Genomic DNA, 20,243 nt, shown 5'->3' with positions numbered 1-20,243 from the left:
CCCTCTTTCTCTCTATCTCTATCTTTCTCTCTTTCTCTATTCTCTCCCTCCCTCCCCTCTTTCGCTTTCTCTCCCTGTCTCCCTCTCTATTCTCCCCCTCCCCCTCTCCCTCTCTCTCTCTCTCTCTCTCTATATATATATATATATATTTATATTTATATTTATATCTTTCCCTATTCTCTCCCTCTCCCTCTCTTTCTCTACTCCCTCTCCCTCCCTCTCTCTCCCTCTCTCCCTCTCTCTCTCTCTCTCTCTCTCTCTACTCTATCTCTCCCTCTCTCTCTCTCCTTATCTTTCTCCGTCCCTCTCCCTCTCTTTCTTTCTCTTTATCTTTCTCCCCCTCTCCCCCCCCCCTCCCCCCCCCTCTCTCTCTCTCTCTCTCTCTCTCTCTCTCTCTCTCTCTCTCTCTCTCTCTCTCTCTCTCTCTAGTCCATCTATCTCTCTCTATACTCTTTCTCTCCATCTTTGGTATCGTCTATACGTATTGTATGTTGATGGGAATTTTAGTATTTTTATCGATAATGATATGGTCATATGATTCGTTAGAGAATCAATGTTTATTCACGCTAATAGGATATACATTTTCCATTGTTGTACGACGTGGTTATGTATTTTATTTGCATTGGACCATTTATAGTGGCTACAACAAGGAGATGTGCAATCTACCCCCAAAAGAATTTACAATTTTGGTCATTGGTATAAGTGTCAATGTTTGCATTTATATATATCGATGCTTATACCAACGACCGATGTAAATACCAACATTATGAGCCCAATGCTTATATCAAGGGTCATATTAATGCTGGGATAAATTTAGTCATTTAAAATTGCCAATATGACCAACCTTCTCTGGACTATCTCTTTTTGTGATCCAATAGTCAAATAACAGTATGCTTTCTTGGAGTACATCCATGGAAGGATTGATTGAATCTTGGATCCACATAGGGTTGTTTAGTCTCACACTTGGATATTGTGTAGGAATTACACCTCTATCTCCTTTCACATGATGTTGAGTCTCACACTCTGATATTGTGTATGAATTACACCTTTATCTTCTTCAGTACTCCATGCTTTGAAGTATCATGGTCTTCATGCACATGCTAAAAAAAGAAAAAAAGAAAAACCAGGGCTTAAAGATCTTATTTTGGAGTATCATGGTCTCCATGCACATCATGCGGATGCAAATAATCATGTCTTGATTTTTGATTTTGATGTGTATGCAGAAAACTAGGGTCATAAGATCTTGTTATAGACTTGCATGGGACGCCACAATTAGATAAGACTTGACGAAATATTGGAATTTGGCACTCCTAACATACATATTTAGTGTGACCAAGGAAATAAAATACCCTTTTCACAAAACCACGAGAAGTACTCCCCAATCAACTTATTTGAAGGCTCTCAAAATAAAATGAATGTACAATGGTAAGGCTATACAAAACGCATATACTTTTTAAGCTACGAAATAGGTTTATATTTGGGAGTGAATGAGTATTACTAGATAGGAGCTCTCCTCTAATAAGCCAGGATGTTGTAGATGGTTTGAAGGAGAGAGAGAACAAAAAGAACCATAGCTGCAAAGATGGAAAGGAGAAGCCAAGGCTGCTTTTCCCAATATGTCTCCACAAATGATGCCCTCCATTGACGCGGTTTCTGTTTGGAGAGTGCGTCTAGCTGGGCCATAACCATACGGTTGGAGACTGTGTTGCGGCACGAGACGTACATACAAAGCTTGTTCCACATTTTTGCGAGCTCTTCATGGCTGCCAAGCTTGTTGCAAATAATGCCACTCTCTGTCAAGATATGAACATCATCCACATTGTCAATGAGGCAGTCCATAAAATGCACATAGGAGATGATAGTGTATTGCTCTGGATGTCGTAGAGTGGCCTCATAAGCGAGGAGGTTGTGCAACACTCCCACGGTGGTGTCACTCACTGTGATTCTTGGCAAGAGGAGCACATCATCTTCTTCATCGAAACGGATGTCGCCGGTGTCGCAGGGTCGAAACCGCACTCCACTTTTTGAGAGTTGCAAAGCTGTGGGTAAGGAAGGATCTGCATCGATCATAGGAGACTTGATCGGTAAGCAGCCCTGATCATGATCTGAGTGAGGGGATTGTGTGAGGCGATCAGAAACATAATCATAGAGGAAAGAAAGAAGAGGCTCTCCCTTAGCCTTGTCTTCCAAGGGAGGCAACTTGTGCAGGGTCCATTCAGGGAAGGGGCTTGAACGCTTGCAATACCAGAGTATGACATCCTCTAGAGAAGGGAGAGGGTCATCTGCGCCTGGCCGCAACTTGCTCTTGCCTTGTAGATCACCGGGTGAGGTGGCCCCATTTTGTGCTATGGTCTTTAGAGCAGACTCGAGCAAAATGACGGGGACTTGATTCTCCAAGATCATGGCATCACTGAGAACAAGCCGAGCCAAGGGATAGATGAGCGGAGACTGGTGCCTCTGCAGCTGATGGTGGCTGAATGTGGCGGCGAGGATAGTGATGGTGTCCAGGGTGAGGATGCGGGCGGGAGGGAGAGAACACCTTGTTGACGCGCTTTTGATACCACGTGCAGCCATTCATAAGACCAAAAGGAAGCACACAATAACAAAAGCATCCCCATGGTGTGATAAATGTGGTCTTCTTTCGATCTTCCAAAGCCAAGGTGAGCTGAAAATATCTAGAGAATCCATCACATATGCTATACCTCTCATGCCCTTCAATAGAATCAAGTATGTCATCTATGAAAGGAAGAGGGTATGGATCCCTCTTCATGGCTGCGTTTAGAGGCTTAAAATCAACACATAACCTCCACTTTCCATCCTTCTTGGATGTGACAACAACAGGACTCACCCATTCTGCAGTGTTCACAGGACATATGAAACCTGCTTCAAGAAGCTTGTCTACCTCTTCCTTTAAAGCATTAAGTTGTACCTGTCCCATTCTCCTTAGCTTTTGGCGTACGGGTTGAGCTCCTTCCTTGATTGGAATGTGGATTTCCTCTCCCTTAAAGCCTCTAATTTCCTCATAAGAAGTGATAAATAAATGGGGAAATTGTTGTATCATATGTAGGTACTCACCCTTCTCATGACTAGTCAAGTCGGGAGACAACATACCTTGTATCAGCTCCTGTTTGACATTAGGTTAACCTTTAGGTTACATCAGATCTTCAATTTGCTCATAAGGACCAGAGATATCCTCATTATCCATAAGGCCAAGAAATCTTTGTTTCTCATCATGCTCTTCTTCAAGAAACAAGGAGGAAACATCTAGATCACTATCGCTGCTATCTTCCACTTCACTGCCATCATCCCCATTGTCTTCTTCTTCACTTGAGGACTCTTCTTCATCACTTTTCTCATCAAAATCAGCATCCAAATATTGCTTTCTAGCCATGTCAAACCTCTTCTTATCACCCCTTCTATTGTAGAGAGTGATGGTACCATGTCCCCAATCCTGTATAGATTTGGTTGCCTGTAACCATGGTCTTCCAAGGATGAGAGGGAAAGCACCAATACCCGCGGGCATAACACGGCAATTGACCAACACTTTATCATCAAATACATCCACCTCCAAGTCCTTTACAACTCCCAAGCACCTCACCCTTGATTGGTTGGCAAGCTTTATGCGAAAACCTAAATTCTTCACCATGTTGAGTCCCAACTTTGATACACAATCTTGAGTAATAACACATACCTGTGCACCTCCATCAATATAAGCCTCTCCAATGCACTTAATCTTATGCCATGCATCCATAGTAGGACATATATTAGGTAGCTCATTCAAAGACAAGACTCTCACTGACCCCCTTGCAGGCTCCTTCTTCGTGGGGTTGACTACGAGCTTCCATTGCCTCTTTAACTTGGGACACATCTCCATGAGTTGCCCAAAGGTAACATCAACATTTCTACCCACCAAATCAGCCCTTAAACTATAATTTGGTTACCCTTACCCCAAAGGAAAGTCAGATGCATTGTAATGTTTCCTGGGCTTTCTCTTCTTCTTCTCTTTACCTGTACCTGTTTCAACCTGTTTCCCTCTTTTATGGCTGGGACTTGCATCACTCATGTCATGATCTCTTGTAACCCTCTTACCAACAGGCATGACCATAGCTCCCAAATCATCCTCTTTCTTCTCCAAACGGATTATGCTTACCACTTTTGTTTTGCCCTTTTCTTTTGTTGTCAATCCACTTGGTCCTGCTTATCCTTTAATCTCAATACCATAATCTTGAGCTCGAGAAGGAATTTGTGGAGGAAGAGGAAACATGTCGCCACCCATTCTCTTTGGCTTGTCACATTGAGGGCTTTTATGACCCCATTCACCACAATTGTAGCATTGAAACATATCTCCTCTTCCAGCCATGCCTCTTCCTCTACCACCTGTATAACCCTCATTGCTTCCATAACCATGTCCATATCCATAACTTTGACCTCTTCCACCTCCCATCATATGCACACTAAGATTCTTCATAATACCTACCACCTCTTGCATCTCCTTGCGAAAGGCATTGACATCATGAGAAGCTTGTTGATCATAACCTGGCTCCCTGATGAGGACCCTTGGTTGCTCTACGGCTTTCACTTCAAGCTTTGGCTCGACATTGATTCCAAGTTGATGAAGACGCTCTACTTTCCACTCTTTATTCTTTGCAATTTCAACTGCCTCCTCAAAGGTCCTTGGCTGCTTAAGCTCTACCTTCAAGCGTAGGTTACTCCTCAAGCTTGCAAGAAACCTGTCCTTTTTCAACATGGTTGGAGGAATTTCAGCCCCCAAAGATGTACACCACTTTGTCTACAATGCATTGAATGCCTTCACAAAGTCTTCTATGGTTTGGCCTTCATCCTGTACCAAGGCTTGAATAGACTGCCATACCTTTTGTGGGTCTTCCACCTGTTGAAAGTGTGTAAGAAAAGCATGCCTTACCATTTCATAAGTCATGACTTGAGGAGGTTGGGCTGATTGTAGCTCCTTTTCGTAGCCTTCCAACCATTCCCTAGCATCTCCGTTCAAATAGAAGTAGAAGATTTGTAGCACCAACGTTGGGTCTCGCTTGTCAGCAAGAAGGCAAGAAAACTCCATTCTCTCAATGAAACCTTTAGAACTTTCATTTGATTTCCCACTAAACTCTGGAAAATTAAATGACATGTCTTCTAACACCTCTATAGCGATGTCACCCAAGAGCGTTGAAAGAGAATTACAAGACACCAAAATCTTTGCAAAATCCTTTTGAAACACCACAAGTCCAATAGGAGTAGTCCCCTTGGGAATTTACTGGCCATCGCCCACGCAAGAGACTATGTCACATAGGAGCAAAACCTTGTCAAACCACGGATTTACAGCACACGCCGACCAATGCATATGAAGACAAGAGCCTCTCCTTCCACAATCAAACATCACAAACCCACAAATTCAACATCAATTCCACAATTCATAGATACATGGCCTCCAAATCTGTCTACACACAATTTGCCACTAGGCTGTCATAGCCATAACCCTACAGAGAACTAGTCGTAACCTGAAGAGCACAACTCCAATTGGGGCACTTTAAAGCTTGAGATAAAGCTTGAAAAATGACTGGCGAGAAATTTGAAGATGACCAAAATTGATTCCGTACACCGCCATGAGCAAAATTGACGCCAACAGAAAGCTGTCCCAGCACGACTACACGTAGAGAAGACTAGTCGGGGCAAAAAACTGCATCAGAAAGCATGGAGAAGCCCGAACGACCACAAACCAGTAAATTTCTGAACTTTGGCTGAACTTTTTTTAGTTTGTATATGAGTTTAAGTTATATACAAGGCTCACTTCAAAAAACTCACCCACGGGCACTTACAGTAGCCCGACAGCTGTCACTATACTAGCGACTTGCAGTGCATGTACATGTGCTTGCTAAAGCAAGCTAAAAAACCCACAAAAAGAAAGCCCACATGCCCTTTTGACATCGGGCGTCATGTCCATATGTACAAATTTACAAAAAACAGGGTGTCAGAAATGTGCCCAACAACATATAGTCTATCGCATTTATAAAAGTGATACATGACACGACCTCTTAACAGATGCTACAAAGCATTCTTTGATACCAAGATTTGAAGCTTCTCATAGACATTATTTTTCATGAGGTGCTAACCCTTGTTCAAAAAACTTAAGAGTGCTCTTATTCTATTGGGTGTGTGTGTGTATCAAAAGAGAGAGAGAGAGAGAGAGAGAGAGAAATTCCTCCTTTTGTTCTACCTTGATCTAACAATGATACCAAGCTTGATTATAGAGATTAGATAAGTTAGCATGGTGTAAAGAGATGAAAGCTAAGAGAAGTCAATGTAATAATAAAACTTTTTTTAATAAATGGAGTGGGTTCTAGAATCGGTTTCAATGATAGAAACGCAATTGGATTCAATGTCTCTGCTCCACTCTCTTACTTGCTTCTATCCTTTTACGTATGTACGTATGGATGTATGTATACATATATATCTATATATACAAATAGTACACACACACACACACACACACACACACAAATATATATATATATATATATATATATATATATATATATATATATATATATATATTCTTGAAGCGAAGATTTGTCACATAGGTCTTGAGGCATCTTGATATGGTCCAATTATGTCTATATGTACACATAGAGCGCGCGCGCACACACAAACACCAAGGCTTGGGAACATTTTTTGTGGACTCGTATTTGGAACCTTTTCACACGTATATAAGCTGACTAACTCTAAATTTGAGGGGGATAATCGCACTACAAATCTCATATTATAACCAAAAACTCCATAATTTGAATTGGTTTGAGAACCTTCTTGCCCAAATTTGAGCCGGCCATTTTTCATTTTGAACAGGCTTTAGCTAAAGGGAACCTATCTTTTTTCGAGCCGTCACACACACACACACATGTGTGTGTATATATATATATATATATATATATATGTATGTATGTATGTAAATATATATATATATATATACATATATGTATACATACATACATACATATATATATATATATATATATATATATATATATATATATATATATATATATATATATATATATATATATATATATATATATATATATATATGTGTGTGTGTGTGTGTGTGTGTGTGTGTGTGTGTATACACACACATATATATATGCTTGAAGGAAAGATTTGTCACATAGATCTTGAGGCATCTTCCTCTTTTTTAAATACAATAACTATGACATTTAAAGTTTCTATGCTCCCGTCGTCCTCCCCCCCCAAAAAAAAAAAAAAAACCCTCTAGTTGAAGTGACGATCACAGGTGGACATTTAAAAAGGAGAAGCAAACTTCTTTTTCTAAGTTTTTTTGAAAAGAAAAGTATAAATGGCTATGATTGGTCTGCATCTCTCTCTCTCTCTCTCTCTCTCTCTCTCTCTCTCTCTCTCTCTCTCTCTCTCTCTCTCTCTCTCTCATCGGATAGATCGTTGAGATCTCATTGGATATTCCTACAACATTTCAAATTCTCCTTTTATCAGAACGTGTGTGTACGTGTGAGGGTGTGTGTGTGTGTAAGATTCTCCTTTTATCAAAATGTGTGTACGTGTGTGTGTGTGTGTGTGTTTGTGTGTGTGTGTGTGTGTGTGTGTGTGTGTGTGTGTGTGTGTGTGTGTGTGTGTGTGTGTGTGTGTGTGTGAGAGAGAGAGAGAGAGAGAGAGAGAGAGTCTCTCTACCATCGGATAGATCGTTGAGATCTCATTGGATGTTTCTACAACATTTCAAATTCTCCTTTTATTAGAACGTGTGTGTACGTGTGAGGGTGTGTGTGTGTGTAAGATTCTCCTTTTATCAAAATGTGTGTGTGTCTGTGTGTGTGTGTGTGTGTGTGTGTGAGAGAGAGAGAGAGAGAGAAAGAGAGAGAGAAGATGAAACAAAAATAACTTTATTCTTACACATGTTGTGAGAGATCTTTTGGGATTGTTCTGATGGCATTAAAAAAAAATTTCTTCTAAATCTCTCTCTCTCTCTCTCTCTCTCTCTCTCTCTCTCTCTCTCTCTCTCTCTCTCTCTCGTCCTCCTCCTCCCCATAGATATTCAATTTTGTTGAAGAATTGTCTTGTAAATTTTAAAGTCACTTTAAATTGTTCCTACACGCAAACATTTTGTTCTGTCTTCCTCTCTCCTCCTGTGTCATTTTCTGGACTTTTCATTTCAACACATTAAATACAACACTAAAAAATTGTCCTCCTCCCCCCCCCCCCTCTCTCTCTCTCTCGTTGATTTTAGATTGTGACCCTAGTTTACCAAAATTTAAGGAATTTATAGATTTTTAAGCATGGCCCACATGTTAAATCTTAAAATAAAAAGAACAAAATATCCAAGAATTGGTAAAAGGTCCATCAACTGGGAAATCTCTCTACAGATTTGGGGAGTTAATGTGAGGGTTGGTCTTTGTCGGGCATTCAATCCATTTTCTACGGGTAAAAAACTTTAGCTATCCTTCTAAAAATATACTAATGTCAAAAAATAATATCTTGAAAATTTGAAAAGTGTGTGAGCTCATAATATCTTTCTTTCTCTCCCTCTCCCTCATAGATTGAAAGGACAAGGGGAGTGGAACATGCTCATCACCACCCAGCCATGCCCTATATAGGCCCTTGGCCTTATAAATATAGGGACCCCCTTGACTGCATGTCCGTCATGGCCCTTGGCCATGCCTGGTCCTACCATTGTCTTGACATTACTCCTCCCTTGGAGAAGCGTTTTCGTCCGCGAAAACACAAGTGCTGGTATCTTCATAAGAACACTAATGTTTTCTACCGTAACATTCCTCATGGATCCAACGGTTCATTTGAGTGGAACCCGGTTCAGTAGGAGGTTCAATGAAACCAAGAGTACCATCTTGATTTTCTACATTGTTGTCCATTTGTAACCATCTGATGGTACCCGTTCCTATCCAAACATAGTGTGTAGACTCCATTTAGAACACTCATGAGCATGGTAAACGAGTTTATCACAGCAAAGATGTACCAAAAAGAGTACCTCTTGTCACTTTCCATGAAAGTAACTTGCTGAAATAACTCATCCGCCAAGTTTAAGTCCTTGACTTGTTCCCAATTTTCATCATCAGTAAACAACCCCACCCTAACGAGTGTTCAAGGTTGAGAACTTGAGTTATACATGAAGAGACTACACCTAGTCGCAAACATGCTTTAACTTATAGTAAGCAAACCCTAAGTAGAGCAATAAATGCTTGCTGATTGGATCGCTTGGGGCTAACATACGCACTTTGCATATCCTTCAGCACCAGATTACACTTTGTAATCTTCCTATCCTCTTGGATAACTGACAGTACTGAGGTGTGTTCCCTCACGGTTTATAGACAGTCGTCCCAAATGACTGGTAAATGGGAATCACAATATCGTGTAACATTGTTGAGGAATCAACAATGTCCGGAATAACCATCGTGGTTATCTTGAAAAATCCACAAACACCCAAACCGAGCCATGACCTCTATTGGTGATTAGTAGACCCAAAAGTAATCTCATAAAGATATTGCACATACAGTGCAACATGCTTCATAAGCGACAACTTGAGGAATATGCATGCCGTTCCAAATCAGCCTTCGCTAAACACTGGGGCCCATAACACCTAGTGTGCATGCATTGAGCAAAAACAGATCCGAACCTATATATCCATGGTGATCCTTGCCAATACTTATGGCAAATGTGATGCGTCTAGCACACATTAAAAAGGAATGTAAATAGTTCTGAAAAGAAACTAAATACTTTCAGTTGCAATCTTTTGCAAGCCTTGCTGAAACGTCTGAACCATAACAGAAGGTCAAACATTGATCACTTCTAGGTACAAATAATGAAACTTTTTCATTAACAACTTAGAGCCTTGCTATATGTATAAACAACCATTTGTAATGTTGTTTAGCAGTACTTGTACCTGAACAAGTCATTCTAATTATCCAACAATTTCTGGCCACTGAAATTGCTCCTGATACATCTTGCTGAAAATGGTGTAGAAAACAGATTGACCAGCACCTAGGGACTTTGTCGTGACATATAATTAAAATAATGGCGCCAGTGTTAGTTCAGAGACTCATATTCTCCACATGTGTGAATATGTCTCATGTAAGGATGTTTAGAAAAGAACATCCTTCAAGTACAAGATGTACTTGTGTGTGGAGGTAGCAGCTAACACTCGTTATGGTGTATCTAGACGCGTTTGTTGTATCTAGACTCCGTGGTAGAGATCAGCTGATGTGAGTTTATGGTTTTCAAATACTCAACTTGAACGTCGCACTAAAAACATGTAATGCAAAAATAACACCCTAAACATCCGTACTGACAAGAATCTGGCTTGTCCATTAACGTAGAGGTGTACTCCACTGGGTAGATCTGTTCGATCTTAAGAACAATCACCCAATGAATGCCAACCGTTGGGTCTTACCCAAGATTTGACAATGGTTCTTAGCCAGCCTGTGTGTGGCTCATAGCCCTTATGGCAATTAGTGTTCAATCAATGAATCGATGAAGACTAATGTGAATGGCATCTTGGCTAGGTTCTAGCTGAGCATTAGAGCACCTTGACTCAAACGGACTCACAAGAAAAACATGTATCAAAGAGGTTCTTAGAAATTTTTCCTTATTCTTAGAAAGAGAGAGAGAGAGAGAGAGAGAGAGAGAGAGAGAGAGAGAGAGAGAAGGAGAGAGAATAAGAGCATGTTCGGTTGAGGAACTTTTCGTAAATTTCTAGAGTGGGTGCCCAATCTGTATGCTCTTACACATCGTATGCCTGACTTGCAGCTTATCCTATAAGCATGCAACAATTTTCCAGTATAATGCTCTCATCGAGAGAGGTAACAGAAAACACAAGCCACATCTTTTGACCTACTTACTATGTATGGGTAGTGACTGTAAGGGGATGACATGAATAGGGCACTTTGCTGGTGAAACAAGTCCAAGTTTGAGGTTCCTTTTAGTGGTGTTATGTGTTGAAAGCAACCAACAAGCATGTTAAACAATCCAAAACTTATCTTGTTATAGCGGAAGCATGTTTCATGAGGCGGTAGAATGGAATCCACCTAGCTAGCATGCCGTGCATGCAAAATTTTAAGCCCTGGGCAAAAGTGATGGCCTCCAACGTGAGAGCCCAAAACCATGAGTGCCCTGCACAGATGTACTGGTAGGGAGTGATATTCCCTATTTTGCCAGTTTCCCAAACTTGTGTGACACTGCCCGTGATTCCAAGTCATTGGGCAGTACCTTGGCACAAGGGAGAAGCCTTGCTTCATGTAAAATTGTCAAATAAATTTTCTTTGAACAAATGTAAATGTATAAACATGGAAAAATAAACAATATTGAACATGGTCTAACCTTGTCATACCGCTGTAACCAGTTGGCTGGAGATGTCGGAAGAATAGCTCGCTCAAATGGAGTACATAACCGTCTCTGTTGCATGAGAGAAAGTTGGCTTGACATATGGAGAAATCCCCCAAAGGCGTGTGCACATAGCATATCCCAAACGAGAAAAATCTTAATGAAATATTCATAAATTGAAGTTGTGCTTCATATAAATATGTTTGTGTTGAGATCCAACGGATGTGGTTGCAGATATCATGATGAGAAGAGTTGATCGTGTCCAGCAATTTCAATTGAAATTAACCAGTAATGTGTGGTAAGCATCCTCTTTCAGCGTGTAGAAAAAGTGACAAAGAGTCGGCCAGGTCGAGCTTAAAGGACAAGGGAACTGAACATGCTCATCACCACCCAGCCATGCCCTATATAGGCCCCTGGCCTTCGTAATAAAAGGACCCCCTTAACTGCATGTTCGTCCTGGCCCTTGGCCGTGCCTCGTCCTACCCTTGGCATGATATTACTTCCCCCTTGGAGAAGTGTTTTCGTCCTTGAAAACAAGAGCGATGATACACTAATGTTTTCTATAGTGGAATCCTTTATAGATCCAATTTTTTGGTTGACCAGAACACGGTTCAATAGGAGGTTCCATGAAACCAAGAGTAAAATCTTGATTTTGCACATTGTTGTCCATTTGCAACCGTCTTGTGTTGCCGATTCCTATCCAATCATAGTGTGTAGACTCCATTTAGAACACACATGAGTATGCAAAACGAGTTATCACACAAAGATGTACCCTAAAGAGTACCTCTTCTCACTTTCCATGAAAGTAACTTGCTAACATAATTCATCAACCAAGTTGAAGTCCTTGACTTGTTTTCCAATTTCAGTACTAAACAACCCCACCATCACTAGTGTTCAAGGTTGAGAACTTGATTTATACATGAAGAGACTACACCTAGTTACAACCATGCTTTAACTTTATAAGAAAACTCCAAGTAGAGCAATAAATGTTTTACTAATTGGATCGCGTGGTGCTAACGTACGCACTTGCATATCCTTTTAGCACAAGATTACACTTTGTAATCTGCATATCCCCTTGGATAAGTGACAGTACTGAGGTGTGTTTCCCCCACGGTTTACAGCCAGTCGTTCTAGATGGCAAGTAAATGGGGATCACAATATTGTACCACATTGCTGAGGAATCAACAATTGGTGAAATAACCATTGTGGTTAATGTGAAAGATCCACAAGCACCCAAACCGATCCATGACCTCTATTGGTGATTGGTAGACCGAAAAGTAAACTCATTGAGATAATGCACACCAAGTGCAGAAGGCTTCATAAGCAACAACTTAATGAATACGCATGCCGTTCCAAATCATCCTTTGCTAAACACTAGGGCCCATAACACCTAGTGTGCATGCATTTAGCAAAAAACAGATCCGAACCTGTATATCCATGACTATCCTTGCCAATACTTATGGAAAATATGATGTGCGTAGCACACAGTAAAGAGAAATGTAAATAGTTCCAAACAGAAACTAAATACTTTCAGTGGTAATCATTTTCAAGCCTTGCTGAAATGTTTGAACCATAATAGAAGGTGAAACAATGATCACTTCTAGGTACAAACAATGAAACTTTTTCATTAAAAACTTAGAGCCTTGCTATATGTATAAACAACCATCTGTAATGTTTTTTAGCAATACTTGTAGCTAAACAATTCATTCTAAGTATCCGATAATTTTTGGCCCACTGAAATTGCTCCTGATACGTTGTGCTCAAAATGGTCTAGAAAACATATTTGACCAGCACCTAGGGACTTTGTCGTGACACAGATTTGAAATAGGGGGCGCCAGTGTTAGTCCCAGAGACTCATGTTTGCCATATGTAGAATATGTCTCAACTACGGATGTTTGAAAAAAGAACATCCTTCAAGTACAAGATGTACTTGTGTGTGGAGGTAACTCTAAACACTCTGTGACAAGAGTAAGAGGGACCCTTATTCATTGTTCCACATTGGCTAAATTGAACTCCTTGAGTCCCTAGACCATGTTGTATCCCATGTGACAACATGAACCAAATTGAATCCTATAAGTGGATTCATAACAATACAATGTACATTGGACACTACGGCCCAAAATACTTGTTTCGACATGCCCTTGGCATGGCCTTGAAATATTCAAGCGTATTTTAAGGACTTGAAAAAACTAAGCAATGCATACTAAAAATTGGAATAACACCAAATCAATAGATGTGTACCTGGAGATTGAACTGAATGTTCTCTTACCTGTATTCAAATACAGAGGAACACGTCATCCACGTGTGAAAAAACAAGCAACATTGCATTGGAAACCCTGAGTGTTGCCTTTGAAATCTAAACCCTTCGATTAGAATGTACGTAGTCAAACCTTTTGGTAAGACCCTTTGTAGAAACTGCTCGATTAGCAGGTAACGGTAACCAACATAGTCAATCGTGTACATAATGATTGGAATCAACTTGAGAAGGTGAATTTGTCTGCTACCGCGTGGTATAGTGCGGACTTCTTTCCTTGAAAGTATAACGAGAATAGAGCAACTGTGATCCTCCATGACTGTGGGGTGATTTAGTAAGCACCCGCGGGGCTTATCCCAAAGCAATGCGTCCATAGACAGTCCTAGTGCTAACGAGAGATCACGAGATCCACACAAGTGGAAATTCTAGCTTTTATGGATAGCCATGCTGTCGCAATGGTATTTTGCATCTAAAATCAGTGGTAGAAATCAGCTGAGTTGAGTTTATGGTTATGAAAAACTCAACGCGAGTGTCGCACAGAAACTATGTCGTGTAGAAATGACACCATAAACATCTGTAATGACAAGACTCTTGCTTGTCCATTAACATCATTTTGTAGTCCAGTGGGTAGATCTGTTCGATCTTAAGAACAATCCCCTAAGGAATGCCAACCATTGGGTCATACCCAAGATCTGACAGTGACTCTTAGTGAGCGTGTGTGGCGCATAGCCCTTATGGCAATTAGTGTTCAATCGAGGAAACGATGAAGAGTAATGTAGAGGGTGTCTTGCACAATTTCTAACTGAGAGTTAGAGCACCTTGGCTCATGCTGACTCCCAAACAAAACATGTATCAAAAACTGCGTAGAAAATGTTCATTATTCGTGGAGAGAAATAAGAAAGAGAGAGAGAGAGAGAGAGAGAGAGAGAATTCTGGGCTGAGGAACTTTTTGCAATTGACAAGTTTGTATATCTTGTGCCCAATGTGTTTGCTCTGTTGCATCTGATGCCTGACGTGCAGCTTATCCTATAAGCATGCAACAATTTGCCTGTATAACTTCTCTCATCATGAGAGGGAACAGAAAACACAAGCCACAGCTTGACCCACTTACCCTGTATGGGGTCGTGACTTGACAAAAAATGACTTAATAGGGCGTTTTGCCTGTGAAATAAGTCCTAGATTTAGGTTCCATTTAGTCGTATTGTGCGTTGATAGCAGCCATAAATTTAAACCATCCAGAACTTAGTTTGTCTGTGACAGAGTGTTGGGTGTGATAGTGGAAGCGTAATCTCTGAAGCGGTGGACTTCATGCCACCTGATAAGCATGCCCTGCATATACACTACAAGAGGTTGTGTGCTCTTGTGACGCTGTTAGCGACGGAAATACACTGGGTTTTTATAACCCCCGGCGTCGCTAATAGCGTCGCTATAACCGTCGCTATGAGCATCGCTATATAGCAACGCGTATAGCGACGCATATAGCGATGCTCATAGCGATGTTTACACAGAAGTCTATAGCGACGCTCATAGCGACGCTACAGAGCCATAAATAACGACGGTTATAGCGACGCCCGAGAGAATTTTTTTTTGGTGACAGGGCATTGAATGCCCTGCCACCCATCAACCATATTGTACTTGATTCACTTTTTAAAAAAAGTGCAAGGGTAGATAATAGACCGAAAATAGTCACCCACAAGACGCATTGTTTGCAAAATTGACAAGCGTAAAATTGACAATTGTACACATCATAGGCAAAATGAATTGATTGGCAAATGTAATAATGACAATTGTACAACATCATAGGCATAAAGAATTGATTGGCAAAATGAACTGCGGTGACAAATGTAATAATATACATGGTTCAAAAAGACGTATAAAATCCGTCCCATGATACATAAGCTATGAGAAACCCTAAACTAATGCTATCTAGCTACGGCTAAACTGACGTCGTCTAGTCAGACGTCTGATCACGTCCAAGCGGCGTATCTGTCGGATTCTGCAAAAAAAGACAATAAGACAGCTTTCAGTAAGTATAAACATATAACGACATTTATAAAACAATACAAAAAATAGAAAAGAGTAAACCCTAATACTAACCACGCCGCCGCGAGAACTGAGAATGTCCATCAGGGCGTTTAAGCCCTTTCTGCCTGCGTACTCGCGCTCGTACGGTGTGGGATCACGTCCTGTCATCGACCACTGTCAAAACATACAAAGATTTCATTATGTTAGAATTAAAAAACTCATAAACCCTAAACTATCGAACATAAAGAGCAATGCGAAAACACTTACAAAATCGGCCTCAAATGATGCCCATCCACCGCTCCCCAAGTGGTGTGAGCTCCCTGCCTCTACTCGCGCTCTGGCTGCATCCTTTTGTTGCTTCCACTTGTCGGGATTCTCGCGCGCTGCTTTCTTCGCATTCTTTCAATCTTCTTTGGCCAGCCAATCTGGCCTGTTCCACCCATGCTTGATTGCTTTTTGCACTTCGGAACGCTTGTGTTTGCAGTATTCGCGCATTCGAATCTTCATCAGGTCTTCATTGAAGCGCTGATCCCATGTTGGAACGGGAAACTCATCATGAAGTATGCTGATGACTTTGTTTTTTAAATCACTTGGTACTTCACTCCATTTGTTTAGTATGTAGTGTCTAAACAGCTGAGAGCAAAGACCACGCATGCGCAAGATCACCTTCTTGCCGTCATCATCCATAATGATGTCGCCGCTGAAGTCGACGGAGTAAGGCAAGCCCTCTGGCCGGTGACGCGTGAACGTGGGTGTCCCGGCAGGGGTCTCTAGCGGCGTGTTGATGGGGGTACGGACATCAGGTGTCTCCACCGGCGTCTGGGCCCCAAAGCGAGGAGTGTCGAGTGGGGTGGCTCCTGGCGGAGTAGGTAGAGGTGTGTAGCTGCTAGGAACAGTCAGCCGCGCAAAACCTGGTGTAGATGGCGATGATGTGGCTGGTGTGGGGGCGGGCAAAGAAGGGGAGGGTAAAGAGCCTCGTTGAACATGAGGCAGTGTGGAGGCATCGGCGGCAGAATCCCCACAACAACTGCCACCGCCACCACTAGAGCGCCGGTGTCTAGACGAGTGTGAAGCTCGTCTCACCAACGCCGAAGCTTCGAAGCGCGCCGACTGCTCCGAAAGAGAGGGAGATGCGGATGGAGTAGGAACGCGCGATGATGCGCCAAAGCGATGACGCTCCACGTACCACTGTCTCTGCTGCGCTGACAAAGAAGAAAGAAACTCCTCATCATCCATACCTGCATTAGACACACGAATATTTAAACTTAATATTGAATGAATAGAGTAGACAATGACGCAAAGACCATTAAATACAATGACGTAATGACGCATATAAATACAATGACGCAATGAACTGAGTGATAGAAGAGGCAAGTCGAAAACTCAGAATTTTCAATCAAAAGATGTGAGCGCGAGTAGAAAAGAGCGTTATACACCATGGAAGGTACTTAGAGAGCCAGAGCTTTTACAACACGGAGCAAAATTTTTCAAATACAATATTTGTGGCTTTAAGAGATCTCTCTCTCATCCTCGCATAACTCAGCATAACTTCCTATATCTATATAGAGCTCTCCCTTTAAAAACATATCCTCTGTTTCATTTTGTAGCTCCTCTGCATGCACCCCATATAGAGTAGTAGCATCTTGATGCTCGTCTGACACCACCGCAGCGTCTTCTGATTGAGCATCTTCTCTGATCTCCTCCATTGATGCCGTTGTGATTGGCACATGGTAGCCTTCATACGTCCTTGCACTACGAGGGGCTACCTCTATGGCGTACCACCAGTTTCATGTAGACTTTATAGGATGAAATATTACCTGCCAGAGCCACATAACTTACATGAGAGCTTTCAAGCACATAACTTGTAAAAGGGGGATGTTAACTATTTACATACTTACTTGTTCACAATGGTCGGGTAGTACGAAAGTGTCTCTTAGGTCATTCCATTTCTTAGTAGAATCCACCTCAAGAAAACCAGACTCTCCTCTACGCACAGTAGCGTTGCGACCCTCCATGATTATCTTGAACCATTGCATGTCGAACAAGTTGACAAAAAATCCTTTGTAATCGATCCTCAAAATCTCTTGTAGCGTGCCGAAGTAAGTGAGTTCCGCCACCACAGGATCTGCATCAGAGGAACGTCGTCGACTAGACTGTTCAAATTTTGCCATGATTCCACAATCTTGAGTAAAACGCTTTTTGTCGATCCGTTCCACCCTAAAATGTCGACCATTACACCATGCTGCTGTGTATGACTTATACTACAACGAACAAAGATTATGAGTGGCCGTTCAAACGTTTAGAAATAAAGTCAGTAGCTAGTCGTACATTGCAAACTTACCTTGGTCGCGCAACCCCGAGAGTACTCCCACTCTTCCTCAGTCACTTCGTCACTGCATTGTTGTGCGCTTTTCAATTGGTTGTGCAACCATCTTAAGCTCTTGAATGTTGGTAGGCTCTCCAGAACCGTCGGATAGTGCATCGGTGGTCGTCTTCCCCGTCTCCACTCGATTCGTGCCCTTTGTCGCTCTTGCTTTGCATCCTCATATTGTGAAATCCACTTTTGCACCACTGGATTGTGAAGCATGCAAAATCGGTTGATTTTAGCCTCTAGATCTTCCGTCATCTTCTTCTCAACACCGAGATTGCACATGACAATCCCAGATATGCGCTCATCATCTATGGTTCGCCATAGCGTGTCCCGAGCTTTATCAAATCTGTCTAGCCACTCTCCGATGTACACTAGGGACTCTGATACCAACCAACCTTCTGCCTTGCTACCCTCCGGACGTGCCTTTTGACACACATATCCCTTATGCGTTTTCATGAAACGTTCTAAGAAGAACATCCATCTGGAATGAACTGTGCCAGCTATTTCCACCTCATCAACTATGTGAACAAGAAGATGCACCTGAATGGTTAGCATGGTAGTAGGAAAATGTTTCTCAAACATGCACACAAGCTCCGCAGCATTTAGTTTGGCGAATGGTATGGACTCTACGTTGATCTCCTTTTGTGAGATCCATTGCACCAGCTTTGCAAGTTTGTAGATTGTGTTACGGATGTCGAGAGACAAACATCCCTCAATGGCAACCGGTAAAATAAACTGTAAAGTATGTGCAGGAATGATATTAAAGTCCACATTTTATGCAATGATATTAAAGTCCACTATGAACGTACCTGACACATTTTATGCCAATCGTGTGACTTCAAACCGGTAAGCTTTTCTTCTTTAGTAAAACACGTTCGGAGCGAGTGCATTACGCCAGTGGGGGTCCGCAAAGATCGAATGGTCTCTTTTACTTTGCGTTCTTGGGCTCCTGTGAAAATCCATGGTGCTTTAGGGAGTTTTATCGATCCATCAGACACTGTTTGCGGCCAATATTGCTCCATACGATCCACATTTCTAAGGTCAACTCTGGCTCCCAAAGTATCTTTCTTGCCGGTCAGATGGTCCCATAGTAGATTACCCACATTCTTGAATATGTGCATTGGATCGAGCAAGTGATTGATCATGAGTCGGGGCCAGTATGGTAACTCGTACCATAGAGATAGTCTCTTCATCCCTGGAGGCAATCCGTCATCGCACATCTCCTTCTGCTCTAACCATGCTTGTGCAGACATCCTTGGTGGCTCTCTTCCCAAAAATCCATCGCGTAACACATGATTCTCTGGAAGATACGCTTGATGACCTTCGTAGATTTGCTTCTTCAGTGAGGGCGCCCTACGTGCATTCAGTCTAGGTCCACATGTGACACATGCTCTGTATCCGCTTGTTTGAAGCCCTGCATGTATACACATGATAATAGATCAACTATGGGAAAAAACAAGATTTACAGTGTCTGAGTGAGGAGTGTCAATAGATCACCTGAGCATTCTGTTAGCCCGGGATAGTCATGCATGGTCCACATTAGAATGCCTCTGATCAAAGCATTCCGTCGTCCTGTGTGTCGGCTCATATCCACCACCTCTATGCCAATCCACAATTGTTGTAGCTCTTCCAATAGTGGACGAAGATACACATCCATATTCTCCACTTTATATCGCCCTGGCACAATCAAGCTTAGCCATAGGTGCCCCTTCTTCGTAGTCAACCACGGGGGAATGTTGTAGTTGACGATGAAAACGGGCCATACACTGTAAGATGTTGATCTTTGACCAAATGGATTTACGCTATCCATAGCCAGGCCTAAGTGAAAATTTGGAGCTTCCCTAGCAAAATCCGACCATGTTCCATCTATATGTTTCTAGGCTGCGCAATCTGCAGGAATTCGTAGCACACCATCCGAAGATTTATTCTCCTCATGCCATGATGCTAGGGCGGCCATGGACTTACATTCGAAGAAATGCTTGATGCGAGGAAGCAGAGGAAAATGTCGCAAAACCTTTTGTGGAATTTTTGTCCCGTGGAGATCTACTCGATATCTTTCGGAATCACATTTCGGAAACTTCTCCATGTCTATGTATTCCCCTCTGAAAAGAATGCAGTCATTAGGACAAGCATGGATAGAATTGTAATCCATCCCCAAGTTTCGCAAAATCTTTCTTGCTTCATCTCGGGAATCTGGCATCACATTGTCAGCTGGTAGTATGTGCTCTT

At 41.8% G+C, this 20,243-nt stretch overlaps 1 protein-coding gene across 1 annotated transcript; it reads right to left on the bottom strand.

Annotated features, from left to right (window-relative positions):
* Positions 1–1,515: 1,515 nt before the first annotated feature.
* Positions 1,516–2,574, bottom strand: LOC147463116 (uncharacterized). The gene has a single exon (XM_086495456.1). The coding sequence runs from the start codon at positions 2,572–2,574 to the stop codon at positions 1,516–1,518; it is 1,059 nt and encodes a 352-aa protein (XP_086351582.1).
* Between the last annotated feature and the right edge of the window lie 17,669 nt (positions 2,575–20,243).

This window comes from Adiantum capillus-veneris, chromosome 2 (genome assembly GCF_014529385.1).
Source record: "Adiantum capillus-veneris isolate H3 chromosome 2, ASM1452938v2, whole genome shotgun sequence".
Taxonomy (NCBI): Eukaryota; Viridiplantae; Streptophyta; class Polypodiopsida; order Polypodiales; family Pteridaceae; genus Adiantum; species Adiantum capillus-veneris.
This window is presented reverse-complemented; position numbering and strand designations above follow the sequence as displayed.

Coding starts and splice junctions, on each gene's coding strand:
- LOC147463116 (XM_086495456.1), bottom strand. CDS start 2,574: ATGGCTGCACGTGGTATCAAAAGCGCGTCAACAAGGTGTTCTCTCCCT.